This window comes from Saccharomyces paradoxus, chromosome IV (genome assembly GCF_002079055.1).
Source record: "Saccharomyces paradoxus chromosome IV, complete sequence".
NCBI classification, from domain to species: Eukaryota; Fungi; Ascomycota; class Saccharomycetes; order Saccharomycetales; family Saccharomycetaceae; genus Saccharomyces; species Saccharomyces paradoxus.
The window spans coordinates 32,985-51,046 of NC_047490.1; the positions used below are offsets into that span (position 1 = coordinate 32,985).

General features: G+C 39.0%; 9 protein-coding genes across 9 annotated transcripts; 5 read left to right on the forward strand and 4 right to left on the reverse strand.

The window, feature by feature from the left end:
* Positions 1 to 161: 161 nt before the first annotated feature.
* On the forward strand, positions 162 to 1,334 carry AIM6 (Aim6p; the record flags this gene model as incomplete). Its single annotated transcript, XM_033909154.1, has 1 exon — positions 162 to 1,334. One exon carries the CDS (start codon positions 162 to 164, stop codon positions 1,332 to 1,334), a length of 1,173 nt encoding a protein of 390 aa, XP_033765045.1.
* A 458-nt stretch (positions 1,335 to 1,792) lies between these two features.
* Positions 1,793 to 2,725, forward strand: PHO13 (4-nitrophenylphosphatase; the record flags this gene model as incomplete). The annotated part of the gene is made up of 1 exon (XM_033909155.1): positions 1,793 to 2,725. One exon carries the CDS (start codon positions 1,793 to 1,795, stop codon positions 2,723 to 2,725), a length of 933 nt encoding a protein of 310 aa, XP_033765046.1.
* A 185-nt stretch (positions 2,726 to 2,910) lies between these two features.
* On the reverse strand, positions 2,911 to 3,414 carry YPD1 (Ypd1p; the record flags this gene model as incomplete). The annotated part of the gene is made up of 1 exon (XM_033909156.1): positions 2,911 to 3,414. The coding sequence occupies one exon, from the start codon at positions 3,412 to 3,414 to the stop codon at positions 2,911 to 2,913; it is 504 nt and encodes a 167-aa protein (XP_033765047.1).
* Positions 3,415 to 3,735: 321 nt separating this feature from the next.
* Positions 3,736 to 5,973, reverse strand: GYP7 (GTPase-activating protein GYP7; the record flags this gene model as incomplete). Its single annotated transcript, XM_033909157.1, has 1 exon — positions 3,736 to 5,973. The coding sequence occupies one exon, from the start codon at positions 5,971 to 5,973 to the stop codon at positions 3,736 to 3,738; it is 2,238 nt and encodes a 745-aa protein (XP_033765048.1).
* Positions 5,974 to 6,293: 320 nt separating this feature from the next.
* MFG1 (Mfg1p) lies at positions 6,294 to 7,667 on the forward strand (the record flags this gene model as incomplete). Its single annotated transcript, XM_033909158.1, has 1 exon — positions 6,294 to 7,667. One exon carries the CDS (start codon positions 6,294 to 6,296, stop codon positions 7,665 to 7,667), a length of 1,374 nt encoding a protein of 457 aa, XP_033765049.1.
* Positions 7,668 to 8,358: 691 nt separating this feature from the next.
* BRE4 (Bre4p) lies at positions 8,359 to 11,736 on the reverse strand (the record flags this gene model as incomplete). Its single annotated transcript, XM_033909159.1, has 1 exon — positions 8,359 to 11,736. The coding sequence occupies one exon, from the start codon at positions 11,734 to 11,736 to the stop codon at positions 8,359 to 8,361; it is 3,378 nt and encodes a 1,125-aa protein (XP_033765050.1).
* Positions 11,737 to 12,190: 454 nt separating this feature from the next.
* Positions 12,191 to 13,198, forward strand: PTP1 (tyrosine protein phosphatase PTP1; the record flags this gene model as incomplete). Its single annotated transcript, XM_033909160.1, has 1 exon — positions 12,191 to 13,198. The coding sequence occupies one exon, from the start codon at positions 12,191 to 12,193 to the stop codon at positions 13,196 to 13,198; it is 1,008 nt and encodes a 335-aa protein (XP_033765051.1).
* Positions 13,199 to 13,558: 360 nt separating this feature from the next.
* SSB1 (Hsp70 family ATPase SSB1) lies at positions 13,559 to 15,400 on the forward strand (the record flags this gene model as incomplete). Its single annotated transcript, XM_033909161.1, has 1 exon — positions 13,559 to 15,400. The coding sequence occupies one exon, from the start codon at positions 13,559 to 13,561 to the stop codon at positions 15,398 to 15,400; it is 1,842 nt and encodes a 613-aa protein (XP_033765052.1).
* Positions 15,401 to 15,842: 442 nt separating this feature from the next.
* HO (Hop) lies at positions 15,843 to 17,603 on the reverse strand (the record flags this gene model as incomplete). The annotated part of the gene is made up of 1 exon (XM_033909162.1): positions 15,843 to 17,603. The coding sequence occupies one exon, from the start codon at positions 17,601 to 17,603 to the stop codon at positions 15,843 to 15,845; it is 1,761 nt and encodes a 586-aa protein (XP_033765053.1).
* Between the last annotated feature and the right edge of the window lie 459 nt (positions 17,604 to 18,062).

Genomic DNA, 18,062 nt, shown 5'->3' on the forward strand with positions numbered 1-18,062 from the left:
AAGGGATGTTCTTTCGTAAATGGCCTGTTTTGGGTTCCTTATCTTGGCTCTTTTTATAATCCGAAACTATTCAACCTTCCGAGTGATAAATCGACGGATAGGCATAAAACATGACTCAAGATAAGACCAATCACAGATAAGTACATCAGCGGAGTGAAGCGATGCTAGGACTGAAAGGCTGTCTAACTATTCTTACTGGATACGCTATTGCTGTCTGTGCTCTGTTTTCAAGTAGAGGAAGAAATCCTTCATTAACTGATTGGGAGAAGTTAAAGGATCAAAAAATATTGAATATTGACAGCTTTGGGTTGACTGGTCACCATCTTTTGGAATTTTTCCAGGATAACTTAGCATTTCTTGGTTTCTCAGAGGGGAGCTATCATCACAAGCACGTTTCTTTATATTATGATGTTTTCAAAGAATATATCTTACGTCGTGCCAGCTCAAAGAAGTGCTTGCCTGTAGAGTCTGCTATTGCAAAGTTGAACAAGGATGTTAATCCGATGCCAGTTCATTCTCATAATGACTACTGGAGGAAATTGCCGCTCTTTGAAGGCCTGGCTTATGGAGCCAGAAGTACTGAAGCCGACGTGTGGAATATAGATGAAAAGATCCTAGCCGTAGGCCATAATGAAGCGTATTTGGACCCAGTTGAATTGACACTGGATAAGCTATACACAGACCCACTCTTGGAGATTTTAGATGAGGTGAATTGTCAAGATTCAGACTCCGATCGCAAAAATGGTGTATTCTTCAATTCGCCAGAAACTTCACTGTTCTTTTATATTGATTTCAAATCGGACGATAACGAACTAACTTATAAATTGCTGATGCAACAGTATCTTAAATCTCTGATTGATTCCGGATATTTGACGTATTATGATATGAAAAAGAATGAAATTGTTTGGAGACCTGTTACTATAGTATTAACAGGCAACTACCCAACATCATTAGAAATCTTAGATAATGGAAATGATGACGGTTATTTTGAGTCATATCAAAGATTTGCATTTTTGGATGCGCCGTTGTTAAGTTTGGAGCCCAAATACTCAAAGCTTTCTGTAGTTACGACAGTTTCGTTCAATCAGTTAATGAAACATTGTGGTTCTGATTCTTGGAAAGTATCGCTAAGAGGTCACATGGATTCGAATGAGGTTACTTGTGCTAAAAGCCTAATTGATGATGCTCATGCGCTGAAACTCAAAACAAGAATTTGGGGAGCTCCAACCTGGCCATCTAACCTGGTGAAAACTATTTCTCACCAAATTGTCCATGACCTGGGTTCCGATTTACTTAACCTCGACGATTTATACATGGCATCGTCATTGATATAAGCGGCTTGACCTATAGACAAGAATAGCCATATATTTATATACACATTTAGATATGGATAGCAAGTAGATTGTTAAACGCAATCATTTGTATAAGAATTTAAAAGAGGATTGTACCCATGTTATCTCACCGGATATGGTTCTTTGAAGAGACCCATATGAATATGAATACTATGCTTCCCTAATATACTAAGTTTTATAGAGGAAGACGTTAAAGATTGCGATGACATCTCTACTATCCTCTGGCACGTTGTTAATATTAAGCCAATTCTAGATTAATGATGTCCCTTATCTATTGACTTTCCGGTTTTTTTTCGGTGAAGGTTCTTTCCGTTTTGGTGAATTTTCAATAAGTAATTGACGCAATCGGTTTATAACAAGAAGACATAAATATTTAGCTCGAGCCATATCACAATAAGATATCTGTAACTTGTTCTAACAAAGAATATAGCACTTGAAGAATGACTGCTCAACAAGGCGCACCAATAAAGATAACCAATAAAGAGATTGCTCAAGAATTTCTGGACAGATATGACACATTTTTGTTCGATTGTGATGGTGTTTTATGGTTGGGCTCCCACGCATTACCATACACCCTAGAAATTCTTAACCTTTTGAAACAGTTGGGTAAACAACTGATCTTTGTTACCAACAACTCTACAAAGTCTCGTTTAGCATACACCAAAAAGTTTGCTTCCTTTGGTATTGATGTGAAAGAAGAACAAATTTTCACTTCTGGCTATGCATCAGCTGTTTATGTACGTGATTTTTTAAAATTAAAACCTGGTAAGGATAAAGTATGGGTATTTGGAGAAAGCGGTATTGGTGAAGAATTGAAGCTAATGGGTTACGAGTCTCTTGGAGGCACTGATTCCAGATTAGATACGCGATTTGATGCAGCTGAATCACCATTTTTAGTAGACGGTCTTGATAAGGATGTTAGCTGTGTTATTGCTGGGTTAGATACGAAGGTAAACTACCACCGTTTGGCTGTTACACTACAATATTTACAAAAGGATTCTGTTCACTTTGTTGGTACAAATGTCGATTCTACCTTCCCGCAAAAGGGATATACATTTCCTGGTGCAGGTTCTATGATTGAATCGTTGGCATTCTCATCTAACAGGAGACCATCATACTGTGGTAAGCCAAATCAAAATATGCTAAATAGCATTATATCAGCATTCAACCTGGATAGGTCAAAGTGCTGTATGGTTGGTGATAGGCTAAATACTGATATGAAATTTGGTGTTGAAGGTGGGTTAGGTGGCACGCTGCTGGTTTTAAGTGGTATTGAAACAGAGGAGAGAGCCTTGAAGATTTCACGTGATTATCCAAGACCTAAATTTTACATTGATAAACTTGGTGACATCTACACCATGACCAAACAATGAGCTACAGAGGGCTAAAAGCAGGCAATCTTGTGATAGAACCGCTTTTTTAACGAAGAAGAAATACATAGGTTCGTTGATGTTATGTAAGTTGTATGATTTGATATACACATATATATAAATATTGTAGATATATTTTTTCCAAGGAAAAAACGGATTTTCCGGAGGCGTGAATAAGATGATGACAATTATAGCTTTGTGTTGTAGTATTTAGATAACTCAATTCTCGCCAGTTTGAACTCTAACCTAGACTGGTTCAAAGCTTTAGCTATCAAGATCAGATATATGGAATCCTCGTCTTTATCGTCCACTTGTATCTTTATTTCTTCATCATCTGCATCAATATTGATTCCGTTAATAATCGATTTATCGCTTAGAGTATTAACCAATTCGGTCTTGTTAGGGAAGAAATGTTCCATCTTTCTCCCCAAGTTTTGAATTCTCTCGCAAACCCAGGCAATTCTTTGTAGGCCCAACGCAGCGGAAGAACCCTTTAAGAAATGTCCCAGATTGTCTAGTTCGGTAAGATTTTTTTCACCGTCCAGCTGTCGTTGCATCTGAGCAAAAGTTGTTTGTGCCTGGTCGATAAATTGGATAATTAAACCTTTGGAAAAATCAGAATCATCGTCATCCATTGATATGATTTCATTTAAGATGGTCCAATTGATGATTTCTGAGGGAATAGTAGACATTATTGTGTGTATTTTCTTATTTTCGGGAAAGCGAGTTGCTATTTCTTTTGACTTTTTTTAAAGAAATGAAATTATTGCACGACACTGAGTATCGATGATCCAGAGCACAAGTATCGACCAACCCAACCGATTTAGAAATTCAAGACAATAATATTCCTAAATATAGGTTCAATTAAATTTGATAAAAAATATTAAACTTTTTATGTAATTTTTCTTTCAGTTTTTCCGTTTCGGGCGGGTTACGGAGGTGTTGATAATTTATGTGGCATAAACGAATTATATCTCCGGTATTCAATATGTAAGTTCCCTTTTTATTTACCACTATTTAACGGAATTCTTGCTCCTTTGTCCTTCATGTTTTATAATAGGTTTCTTCGAAAGAAGCAGGGTCAACCTTTCACTCTGACAAGGCAATACGTTGGTAGAGGAGGAGGAGGAAGAAGATGATACGTTTTGTAAATCTCTTTCCATGACGTGCATCATTTTCTCAAACTTCTTGAACAAAAGCTCCGCTCTAACCATCAGGTCATTCCAGTCCAACTTCCCGTTAAGTTCATTGAAAAATTTTAATATCTGGTCGAACTGGTTTAGATGCTGTAAAATAGCCTGTGAGTTTTTTTGTAAGATGGCCAACATGAAGAATAATTGGAATTGTGAACTGTAGTAGAAAGTCCAAAAATTCTCCCAAATATGCAAAATATCTTCCATTTCGAATTCCCTCTTGAACCATACTAAAAGCATTCTAAAGCAAAAGAACAAATTTCCTGAATCGCACTTGTTGAGATGTTCGCTCAAATCTGGTAGCATTAATTGAACTAACTCCACGAGGGTTAACATTTGTTCGTGAATGCCACTCTGGTCCCTTAAAAAATTTCTTTCCATAATATCCATGAAATGGGTGAAGCACCAAAACGCTTTCCATTCATCCTTCATGATGACGTAAATAGGCGACAAAAGATCAGTCATCCCCTGCACGTAGCCTAAGTTTGTGTTGTAAACATTATAAGTGATAAGAATGTTTTGCAAATGTATCAAATGTGGGTTTTTGACTTCATCGTCTGCATCATCGCTCTCGTCATTAGTGGGCTCGGAGTCGGTATTGTTATTTTCATTTGCGGGGGGCTCTTGTGGCGGTGGTAATCCATCGGTGGTGTTGTATTGGAATATGCCCAAGTTTCTATCACAGCGTCTCACATCCTTAGATATTCTAAATAATTGATCGTTCCAGTATTCCTCTTCATCTTCATCGTCAAATTGTAAAAAATCCTTTGACCAGGTTAGTTTTAATTGATCGTATTCAGTCGCTAAAGTTTGATCGATTTGTATTCTCTCATCTTGAGAAGAATCCCATGGGTATATCTCTAAGAGAAAACCCCAAACTTTTCCTCGCAAACTGTCATTTTCTAACCCACCATGGAATATGAAATCCTTAACTTCGTTTACCGTGACTCTCAGCCTCCCATCGTTCTCATCCCATAGCGAATTCCATTTCGCTTCCGTTAAAGGAAATTGTCTTTGCAGGGCATTATTTATTTCTGTATCATTTAATTCATCAGTTAGATTTAGGTCGTTAAAAATGTTATTCCTATACGAATCAAAGAGCTTGTTCTGCTTTTGATATCTCTCAGCTTCTTGTTTTACCCCCAATGACCAGTTTGCCAAATACACTCTTGCAGAGTCATAATCCTGCTCAATTTGTTTGACCTTTTCATTGTTCAGAAGCTTTTGTAAGTATTCATTGTCAATTTGTGATTTTTGTATAGGTGAGTTATTAGTCAGCCAACTATCAATAAAATTGGTGGATTTGGTAGTCACGTCTGCTATCTTGCTCATTACGTTCCATTTCCATTCTTGGAATTTCTCGTTTAGTGTCACGCCGGCAGTAGCCGGTTCAAAACTATTTTTTTTTGCATTGTTATAACTTTCCAATAGATCCTTGGAAACAAAATTTCTCAAATCATTCAAGGAAGGATTTACCAACCAAAATTCTGGTTCTAAGTTTGATTTCTTCAGTTCCATCAATTCATTGATTTTGTTTCTCAAATCTACGCCACCCCAATACAATTCATCTGAGTCATCGAATGGGTTCATAGATTTACGTAGTCTTTTTAACTTGTCCGTAGTTGATGGGCAGAGCTGGTCATGAAAGAATAAGACAGGGGGTTGAAATCCCGTAAATTGTTCTGTCAAAGGATATATAACTAAAGATCCAACATACCAGCCATTTGGGCTAGGGGGCCTAAATTGGATGCAATATATTTGTGAGAGAGAAATTTCGAAAGCTTGGCCCGAGGAGGTATTGATTAGATTGCTAAAGTTTATTGAATTTTCAACAACGAATGATGTAGAAGTTGGACACATGCCGACTTTAGTTTCATGTTTTAATAGTTTTGATATCTCTAATGTAGATAATCCAGATTCCGGGATATATTGAAGAATGGCTTGATGAGACAACTTGTTGGGTTCCAAGGTGAGTAGCAGAAAACCGGCAACATTATCCCTGGTATCACTTGTTGGGTGTACGAACACTTTAGATTTGCAAAACAGTATCTTACTCATCAAGGGGATGTATGGATGACTCTTGTGAAACTATGCTAAAACAGTGCAGCTTATATCTGAGAAATTGAACAGTAGATCTGAGCAGAATAAATTGATTTTAATACGACCAGCTGATGGAAAGTTCTGAACTATTTCTTGTAAATGCGCCTCCCTTTATATGGAGTAGAATTTTGCCCCATATATTGTTGTTTAAGCCTCTCGGATTTCTTTTCTCATCTTGTGGGGCTTCCCGCCTGGACTAAAAATATTAGCTATGGAGTAATAAAGACAACACTGGATACTGTTAATAAGGCAGAAGGAAAGCAAAGATTATCTGAACTATGTACCAAGGCCCACCGCAACCACCTCCTCAAGCTGTGCCGATGCCGTACATTGTGAATAATAGCACTCCCTACCCAAATGGAAATATTAACTTTCCTCCCACCGCGCAGCAGAATATACCGCCCACAGTTTATCCACAACAAGTGCCGTTTCCAGGTCAACCACAGGGGGGTCAATTTCCACAGCCTTCAACTGACCAGCAGGCGTTTAACCAGGTGCCACAAGTGACCCAGTCTTTCCATAGCTCCGCACAAAATGCGAATGCAACCGGAGGTGCTAACGGCGGGTCTATGCCAATGTATACACCGGTAGCATCCTTTCCTCATCCCATGACAACGGCAGCAACGGCAACTGCTCCGATGCCACAGTCTGCATCCCATTCATCTTTATCAATGCTACGGGTGCCATACCATGTAAGAAAATACTTATCTAATTTGGCGATGTTGAAATTGTACGAAATAATAAATGAAGTTAATACGGCGATGGGTAAAATTGGCCTGCTGTCTTTTTGGACAGAACTTATATCAGATATTTTTACCCCTGATGCAGTTATCAGGTATAGTAAAAAGTCTATGACAGATTATAGAGAATTTGAATTTATCATCCCGGTGTTCCCAGTTATTTGCTCTACATTAGGCAGATTTGGCATTGTAAGAATGGAAGTTAAAGTCTTACAATTAAAAACACAAGTGCTAAGTAATTCTACGATTTTCTTCAACTGCCCTCGCGTTACATTTGCCTATTATTATCCTGATGGTTCATATATTACGCATTTTGCCCAAATGAAAGGTGCCTTCGATTTGGACTTGAAAATTAATTGGTTGGACGTATCAATGCATAGTTTTGTCCCTGATATTGAATGGAATGCAGTGGAACGACTTTTGGGTGATGAGACAAAGTCAGCAGAAATTGAGCAGATATTCTCTAAATTGAAACAAGAAGACGTTAAAGACCAAGCAAATTCCTTTGCAGAAAATAATGGAACGAATGTACCTCCAAATTTCGAAGCCATAACACAACTAAGATCATATTTTGACGTATTTAGAAACGTCTCCGTATTCGGCACCCAAGAAGGGTTAATGAGAGTCATGCAAATAAGTACCGTCATGTCTACTTTGAAAAACCTTCGAAAGTTCCAAATTGAAAAAAACATTGATAGTCCTGTGACTGCTCTAAGTGCATACATTGACGCCGACAAGAAGGACATCGGGAGTGAGCCCTTGCACGCAAAGAGGCGACGCAACAGCGGTATCTCTCCTCGCACCACTACATTGGGACAAAACGGTAACTCCAATTCAAACAATGAAGAGCTTCCAACCAGTGATGTGAATGATATAAACAAAGACATGACAAAAAAGAAGATGAAGTTTTAAAGAAGGTAATTTCCCCACACTACGTACTAAAATATCGAATAATTGCATGGATCGAGCCGAATGGGGTGATACATGGTAGCAGTAACTGCAGCATGTGGCATAGGTCATAGTAGAGACAAGACTGTACATTTACTATATAGTAAGATATAATAAAATGGTTTATTCAAGATATATGAATCCCGGGTAATCGGCCGATTTGGTGAAGCCTCGGATTTTTAGGAAGAAAGCTTAATAAACAAGAGTTTTTCCAAGCAAACATGAGTTACAATTGCAAGTCGGTGGCGAACCCAATACAGAGCAAGCAAAAGATGATCTCGGATGAACAGCTGAACTCCTTGGCCATCACATTCGGTGTCGTGATGATGACTTTGATTGTCATTTACCATGCTGTTGACTCCACCATGTCTTCTAAAAACTAAGGTGGTACATTTAGACAGTGAACTCCAATTTTTTCATTATACACTATTTTGGCCATGTTTCTGCAAAAAAAATCTATAACTACAAAGTACTGAATTGGATTGTGATCAGTGCTGCACTGGTTCTCGTTCATTTCCTTTTTTTTTTTTGAGCAGAAAAGTATACAGATAAGTACGTTTTGAGATAAACAACACATCTCCCTCCGCTATTTTTTGTAAATTTTAATATTATTGATAATAAAAAAACTTCCTATACATATATTCAAAGACGCATTTTAGAAGTTTTCTTCGCCTAGTATATCCTTTGCACAGCTCTCTACCTGGAACAGGGCTTCAGAAATATCCGTAAAAGCTCTCGCAAATGCAATGCCGTGGACTTCTGTCCAATGCATTTTTTCACTATCTATTTCAGAGCTGTTTGCAACTGAAGGCAATGGCAACTGTTGTTGCCCTGAACTCGATGCCTTCTGTTGGTATATTTTCTTGAATAGGTTCTTCTCCATAGAATTGCCTCCCGAGTTTAAATTCGAATGTGATTGGTCCTTCATTTCACTGAATTTCTTTATGAAGTGGTAAAGTTTTTTACGTGACATAATTGGATTTGGCAGGTATCGCGGAATCTTGTTTTTTGATCTGAAACAATTGGATAAAATGTAAAAAACGAAAATCACTGATGAGACACTATCCCTCCGTAGCGATAGTAAGGCTCTCGTGGTTTCGATATCAAAATCCTGATCCCAAATTTCAAAAAATGCACCTGAAATTCTCGCTTCAATGATCTTAGATAACAAAAAATGACATGAATCGATTAGACCTGCGTACTTCTCCGGATTGAAGTTGGAAATAATGATCGGTTCATGGCGAGCCTTTTTCAAAAGTTCTCTGATTGCTTCAAGACTCTGAGTCAGTCTGACTTCACGGATGTGAGAGAATGCGAAAGTTAAATCAGTAGGTGCGTCGTCTGCATCTCTGTATAAGTAACGGTCCGCCACGGTTTGGTAAGATTGGCCCAAATGTGCCAGTAAAGATGACATACTATCCCTTAGTTCTGTCCTAGCCCTAAATGGCCACACTATCCAATTGATAGGAATCGAAACCAAAATCCCGATAATTAGTGCCAAGCCTGTAACCCACGTAGATTTCCATATTCCAGCGGTGGTTAAATTATACTGTCTATCAGGCTTGCTGTATGGTTCGAGAGCAATCACGGTAAAACACATTAATGCAGTGAAGCTCGATTTGGTGTTTCTATAGACAAGAAAGTTGATGCTGAACGGGACCACAATCAGTCCGGCAAACGTACAAATCACATATGGGCTTCCAAAATGTCTGGATTGGTTGGCAGCCCACCCCCAAAAGATACCTACTATACCACAGATTAGTCTTCTCATCACTAACGCCCAGTTACCGGAATATCTCCTATGAGCTAATAAGTAAAACGTGAGTGGGGCCCACCAACAATGGAATTCTTGATACCAGTGGTACGATTCAGGTAACCAAGTTGGTAAACACAAAAATATCATACAGAAAGTAACTTTTAAGGTCCATTTGCATTCATCACCGGATAAAATCCTACTTAATTTCCATAGTTTAAACCTCCAAGGGTTCTGAGTTGTATGAAAGTTGAAGTCATTATGATCAATTGCTCTTATGGAAATAATGTGCTTATTACGGTCCTGTGATTTCCCGTCGTCATTTTTTGAATCGAGCATCAGTGCTTCTTCTTCACATTTGTTATATTTGTGTCTCGACGTGTAAGTATTATATACCCTTTCAAAAATTTCATCGACATCACGTTTGGCTTCAAAATAATGAAGGACGTTTCCTGCACCTTCATCGAGAACACATTGTTTGGGCAACCTTGTCAGAGCACGAGATAGTGGATACGATGGGAGAGCAATTCTCCAGTGAATATTTTCGCCCAAAATTTGGCAATCATGGATAACAGTTACTAGTTGCCTTGCGGAATTTCTCAAATATCTTAGGAAAAGGAAAATATCGACAGACTCTTCATCATTTAACAGTTCCTGAGAAAAAAAACTAGAATTTACAAAATCCTTGTAACAGACATCTAATTTGTAAATTTTCCTCTTTAATTTCGAATGCGAGCGGCTTAATATCTTGGCACATTCATCTAAATTGTTTTTTTGATTTGGAGACTCATATTTCTTTAGTACTCTTGATAAATTTTCCAAAACGAAGATCATCTCTAATATTAAGTTGAAGATGCCTTTGGAGAAGGATGCTTTCAAAGCATTGATGTAGATTTCATTTTTCAGAAGCCCCGGAACGATTGGCTTAAAAGCATTGGGCGTATTTTCTCTTGATGGAATGCCCGAGAATTGAGGACTAGCGCTCGCTTCTTTGCTCGGACTAGCGGAGTCTGATCTATATTTCTCTAGTTCTTCATACATCTTTTTCAATTCAACATCGTTAAAAATTTTAGGTGCAATGGGTAATACTCTCAAAGAAGTTTCCATGGCAGTTAATGAATTCCTTAAACTCTTCAATGACTGAAGTTCAAACCTGGAAATTGTTAACTGGTTAACAAAATCTCTAAAACCCTGAGATAGATCAATGTTTAGAGTTTTCACCATTTTTACCTGGGCCAGGTATATTTGCTCTTTGGAGTTTATCAACTCAGTATCTACTAGTGCCATCAAAAAGGCTTTTGCGGTCTGTAAACACTCGTTATAATGTTCCATTAATTCGGCATTACCACTATGTGGTGATACACATACGCAAACCAGGAGGGATAGTAAAAGGCCGAAGAGGTAGGAAATTCCAAAATCCCAAAAAATTTGCCATTTCAAATCATCCTTAGATGAGGCTAACCGAACCGTATGGGTGAATATAATTGACATGGAAAACGAAGTTGTGACATAAAAGAATCGACGATAAACAGACCTTAGCCAAATGGCAAATAAGAGGGCCATGGTGAGACTTTGAAATAGAATACCTCCCTGGTAGTTTGCGGTTGGCTTTGTCGCTGTGGAAACGTACCAGGCCAAAGCCGACCATCCAAGGCCAAAACTTGCGCCGATTATGGAGCTTGCAGTCATCTCCAGTTGAACACCAATATTTCTAACTGGATGATGTATAAGCACTGCGATGGGTAGGAAATACCTGAATTCATGGCCAACCCACTTACCAGAAGGCCTGATAACGCAAATCACGATAGCAATGAAATAGGCAATGAAAAACTTGAATATGGATACACCATTTTTTCTAATATCTCTAGGGAAATGAACGACAGGCCTGTAGATAACAGTCCAGATATATTGGGAAAACTTGGTAAAAGTAGATTGCAATTTTTTCTTTGCGGCGCCATTCTCGTCATCGATATCGCTGTTAGGAGACCTAGCTTTGCTATCTGGCTTGGTAAAAGCAGCATCAAAAAACCCATCTCTTAGCTCTTCCAGTCCAAAGTCCTCCACTTCCTCCCAATGTTTGTCCTTAGTCAAATTTTCGAGCCGCATTTGCGATAAGGATGCCACTGATTGTTGTGGACTTCCTGCAAAGCCAAGACCACTTGTGCCGGCAGGGTTTCTATAATTCAGTTCATGTAGCGACCTAAGCGACGTTTGGGAGTATGAACCCTTCACAATGTCAGGATCAGGAGTGGGACTTCGATCTCGCTCATATCTTTTCATGAGGGCACTATTACAATTCCAGCACTATACTGTATATGCTTTTTTTAATGGAGCACAAAGTAAGGAAAGATGAACTTTAGATTGATTAAACTGTTGTCGGCGCTTAAAACCGTCCTTCTGCACGTTTCTATACGCACGTCGATATATAATCATCTTCGATAATATTATATCGTCTTTCACTTCCAGATCTTGCTCATTGGAAAGTCTTATCCGGAATCTAATCTTGGACGTCAGGTTTATTGTTCATTCTTTTTAGGTTATCCATTTTATTTTCTTTGCATTTTCTAGGTTAAGAGAATATATAGCTAGGGTATTATTAGGGTTTCTTGTATTAGGAAATTTCATTTGTACACTATAAAGAGGAAGAGGACTATATTTACATTTATTGAGAAAAGGGTTCATCGAGGAGGAGTTGGGAAAAGCGCTCGTTGGTAGTAGTTTGCGAATAGTGGAGATGGCAGCTGCACCATGGTATATTAGGCAACGTGATACGGATTTACTAGGCAAATTCAAGTTCATACAAAATCAAGAAGACGGGAGATTAAGGGAAGCTACAAATGGCACGGTGAATTCACGATGGTCATTAGGGGTGAGCATAGAATCTCGTAACGACGCTAGGAATAGGTACGTTAACATTATGCCGTATGAAAGGAACCGCGTCCATTTGAAGACGCAGTCAGGGAATGACTACATCAATGCCTCGTACGTCAAAGTGGACGTTCCTGGACAGAGCATCGAGCCAGGATACTATATTGCCACGCAAGGTCCGACGCGAAAAACATGGGATCAGTTTTGGCAAATGTGTTATCATAACTGTCCTTTAGACAATATTGTCATTGTGATGGTCACTCCCCTGGTCGAATACAACAGGGAGAAGTGCTACCAGTACTGGCCTCGCGGCGGTGAGGACGATATGGTTAGAATCGCATCGCAATGGGAAAGTCCGGGTGGCGCCAGTGATATGACTCAGTTCCCCTCTGACTTGAAAATAGAATTTGTTAATGTACATAAGGTGAAGGACTATTATACGGTCACCGACATTAGACTCACGCCTGCGGACCCTCGTGTAGGACCCGTCAAGACTGTTCACCATTTTTACTTCGACCTTTGGAAAGATATGAACAAACCAGAGGAAGTGGTACCCATAATGGAATTATGCGCTCATTCCCACAGCTTGAATTCCCGCGGGAACCCCATTATAGTACACTGTTCCGCAGGCGTAGGCAGAACAGGGACATTCATTGCCCTAGACCACCTTATGCATGATACTTTGGATTTCAAAAATATTACAGAACGCTCAAGGCATTCGGTCGGGGCTACAGAGGAGTACACACGGGATTTGATCGAGCAGATCGTGTTACAGTTGCGTTCGCAAAGAATGAAGATGGTGCAGACGAAGGATCAGTTCTTATTTATCTATCATGCCGCCAAGTATCTTAACAGTCTTTCTGCTAACCAATAGACAGTTACATAAAAGTTCCTAATTGTGCATTCTTTCAACAATATTACTTATTCATCCTTATAACTAAATTCTGGTTTCGTTGTCATGGGAACATAGCCCATACACCTCAGTTGTGTATGATCATGTTAAACGGATTTAGGAAATAATGCAATTTTTTATGGCACGCAACTAAAAAAAAAAAAAAAAAAAAAAAGAAAAATTTTTCATCCTCGCTCGCTCGACGTTTCTTTTGAAGTACTCATCTCTTTTTATATAAAGATTAGTTAGTTATTGTCACTTTGCTTTTCCTTCTTTAAAAATGTTTCTTGCTTTTGGAATTTCAAACGTACCAAGATCATTACAGTATTTTAATTGAACAAAATGGCTGAAGGTGTTTTCCAAGGTGCTATCGGTATCGATTTAGGTACAACCTACTCTTGTGTTGCTACTTACGAATCCTCCGTTGAAATTATTGCCAACGAACAAGGTAACAGAGTCACACCATCTTTCGTTGCTTTCACTCCAGAAGAAAGATTGATTGGTGATGCTGCCAAGAACCAAGCTGCTTTGAACCCAAGAAACACTGTCTTCGATGCTAAGCGTTTGATTGGTAGAAGATTTGACGATGAGTCTGTCCAAAAGGACATGAAGACTTGGCCTTTCAAGGTTATCGACGTCGATGGCAACCCAGTCATTGAAGTCCAATACTTGGAAGAAACCAAGACTTTCTCCCCACAAGAAATTTCCGCTATGGTTTTGACCAAGATGAAGGAAATTGCTGAAGCTAAGATTGGTAAGAAGGTTGAAAAGGCCGTTATTACTGTCCCAGCTTACTTTAACGATGCTCAAAGACAAGCTACCAAGGATGCTGGTGCCATTTCTGGTTTGAACGTTTTGCGTATCATCAACGAACCTACTGCCGCTGCTATTGCTTACGGTCTAGGTGCTGGTAAGTCCGAAAAGGAAAGACATGTTTTGATTTTCGATTTGGGTGGTGGTACTTTCGATGTTTCCTTGTTGCACATTGCTGGTGGTGTTTACACTGTTAAATCTACCTCCGGTAACACTCATTTGGGTGGTCAAGATTTCGACACCAACTTGTTGGAACATTTCAAAGCCGAATTCAAGAAGAAGACTGGTTTGGACATCTCCGATGATGCCAGAGCTTTGAGAAGATTGAGAACCGCTGCTGAAAGAGCTAAGAGAACCTTATCTTCTGTCACTCAAACCACCGTTGAAGTCGACTCTTTGTTCGATGGTGAAGATTTCGAATCCTCTTTGACCAGAGCTAGATTCGAAGACTTGAATGCTCCATTGTTCAAGTCTACTTTGGAGCCTGTTGAACAAGTTTTGAAGGACGCTAAGATCTCTAAGTCTCAAATCGACGAAGTTGTCTTGGTTGGTGGTTCTACCAGAATTCCAAAGGTCCAAAAGTTGTTGTCTGACTTCTTTGACGGTAAGCAATTGGAAAAGTCTATTAACCCAGATGAAGCTGTTGCTTACGGTGCTGCTGTTCAAGGTGCTATCTTGACTGGTCAATCCACATCTGACGAAACCAAGGACTTATTGTTGTTAGATGTTGCTCCATTATCCCTAGGTGTTGGTATGCAAGGTGACATGTTCGGTATTGTTGTCCCAAGAAACACTACTGTTCCAACAATCAAGAGAAGAACTTTCACCACCTGTGCTGACAACCAAACCACTGTTCAATTCCCAGTCTACCAAGGTGAGCGTGTCAACTGTAAAGAAAACACTTTGTTGGGTGAATTCGACTTGAAGAACATCCCAATGATGCCAGCTGGTGAACCAGTCTTGGAAGCTATCTTCGAAGTGGACGCTAACGGTATCTTGAAGGTTACTGCAGTCGAAAAGTCTACCGGTAAGTCCTCTAACATCACTATCTCTAACGCTGTTGGTAGATTGTCTTCTGAAGAAATTGAAAAGATGGTTAACCAAGCCGAAGAGTTCAAGGCCGCCGATGAAGCTTTTGCTAAGAAGCACGAAGCTAGACAAAGATTGGAATCCTACGTTGCTTCCATCGAACAAACTGTCACTGACCCAGTCTTATCTTCTAAATTGAAGAGAGGTTCCAAGTCCAAGATCGAAGCTGCTTTGTCCGATGCTTTGGCTGCTTTGCAAATCGAAGACCCATCTGCTGATGAATTGAGAAAGGCTGAAGTTGGTTTGAAGAGAGTTGTCACCAAGGCCATGTCTTCTCGTTAAGATTGCATTCATCACATATATATGAATATTACTTATATTGTATATAAATTTTGTTTTCTCTTAACTTTGTATCCTTAATAAAATAAAATTCACAAGTATCACAATTAAAAGTATTTGTTTTTCTTTCGCGTGCCTCTTGCTGGGCCGGCATTACTGGTATATCTGATGAAGACTGATCAATAATTAACAATGGCCTATACGTAAGTTGAAACAAAGCAATGTGAGTATTGTTTTGTATTGAGGAATTTTTTATCAGTAACCGTAACTGAGACTATTACTCAATCATTCAAGTAAAGAGATCACCAACTATAGTGATGAAAAGTACACTTATAATTTTTTTATTAGTTCGGTATAAAAAAAAGTCTTAATAAGATCTTTTTTTTCCAAAATATTAAAATTTACATTTATCACATACAACTTTTTTTTAACTAATGTACACATTTTAGCATATACGCGCACCAACATTAGTACCACAACTCTTATGAGGCCCACGAACAGCATCGAACTGTAAGATTCCACCACATTTTAGACACTCTGGTCCTTTAATCGGCAAACCTTCCGGCGTAATACCCAATTTTTCACCTTTTTCTTTTGCTTTTTTCACTTCACGTGCTTCTGGTACATACTTGCAATTTATACAGTGATGTCCACTGAATTTGTATCTTCCATAACATCTAGCACATACCCGATTTTTACCGCTCCAATCTTTATAAAAATACTTAATTCCCTTTCTGGGGCAGGCAACACAGTGCTTCAAATTTTTCCTCTGTGATATTTTAAGCTGTTCACCCACGCAACAGCCGCGACATGATTTCACTTCTATTTTGTTGCCTAGCAAGAAATTCTTATGACCTTCTATTGTAAGCCCATATACGGTACTTTCACCTTGAAAATCATCCGTGAACCCGAAATATACGGCTTGTCTTTTCACAATTAGGGGAACTTCCCTTGTTTTATGACCACTTCGACAATATGACAGAACATTCTGTAATGTTGTTCCTCCAGCAACATTACAGTCGTATGTAAATTGACATTGGACTTTCCTTCCCTCAATAATTTCCTCCCTAGCTGATCTAGTTGTCACAGTAGCAGACATTCCAAGAGATCTTGAAATATGAACAATTCCGTCCATAATGGATGAATAGACTGTCTGAATTGCTATTTTATAAGATTCAGGGCCTTCTCCCTTTTTCACGACGTACCCATCTGAGTCGATCAAGCCAGCCAAGAATGCTTCACGAACTTCTATGTGTTCGCCGTACATAAATTCAGGAATTTGCTTTTCCCCATCAAGATCCCTTTTAAACTTTAGAATCGTGACAGCTTTCCAAAATGGATTATTTTTCCTTAAATTCCTTGTCTTCCTGTTTTCACCTGGTCCATCACCATAATGAAGCCTCACATGTTTGGCACGCAGCGGAGCGTGATCGTCACAAACCGTAAGGTAGAGGCCCCAAATTTTAGCATGTTTTCTTAAACTTTCCATTAGTTTAGGATCTAAGCTATCCACTGAGATCTCTGGCTCTTTTGTTGTACCGTCACCTAGCCATAGACCAAGCATCCAAGCCATACTTTTAACAGCAGGAGTTACAAGGTCGCTACGTCCGGTGAGAAATTTAGATAAAACACCATTTCCTGTAAGCACTGGCCCAAAACGTATGCAACTAGAGATTCTCAATTGAGCATCAAGATAATCTAAGTCTCTGACTTCAATGTCAAAGTTGAAATATTCTCCTTTTGAGCGTTCCATTTCTTCTATGAACCGTTTCGCGGCATATTCACCCTCCACGGTCATCGGAAATGTCTTATGATGATTTTTTGGAATTGTTATTATTCTTCCATCGAGTGTCTGACATTGCTGCAGATTCCTCCATCTCACTTTATATTTGGTGGCATTCCTGCCACTTTTTTCCAACAATGGTTTAGTAGGGACCCTGACTGACAATTTATGGCCTGCGGTACATTGTAAGGCAAGACGCTGATAAACTGTTCTACGCCTAGGGTCTAACCTACCAGGTTCACCTTCAAAAGCTCTGTGCTTGGTTTTTTGCTGAATATTATAAATTTTCTGATAGCCCTGTGTGACATTTACAACGCGGGCGGCAGAGCCATCTGCGCACATAACGTAAGAGTTGGCCGTGACGTTTGCGATGTCTTTAATTTCACCACTGGCCATCAGAATAGTTGTGTTCTCAGAAAGCATGTTGAAGTTAGATGAAATTGATTGCTGCTTATAAGGGTGTGGATTTAGAGGTAATGGTTGTAATAGAAGTAAAAGCCACTTGGAATAGGAATTGAATACAATTCTATGAGCTTTAAATATTTAATGATGAATAGTACATTTAGAGCACTTCAACAAGCTTCTGTAGACTTCATTTAAACAGGAAGAGCTACGTGATCTCTTCTGCAGCTTTACTAGAGGCTATCTTGAACTTTTCGTGGTTTTAGACCTAATTGAACGCCCAACGGTAGCATAATTTAAAGTAGCGGTATCAATGGTAGTAGCACTAGTAGGTAGTGGTAGCAATTTCCACTATGAGGACGAGCCGTTCTCCTGCAAGTGATGTTAATGTAAACATTTACATGAATTTTTCGCGATAATTTGATGTAAATAATAACATGCTTTTCGTGGATCTCTTCGTAAGCCATAGATTTATTTTCG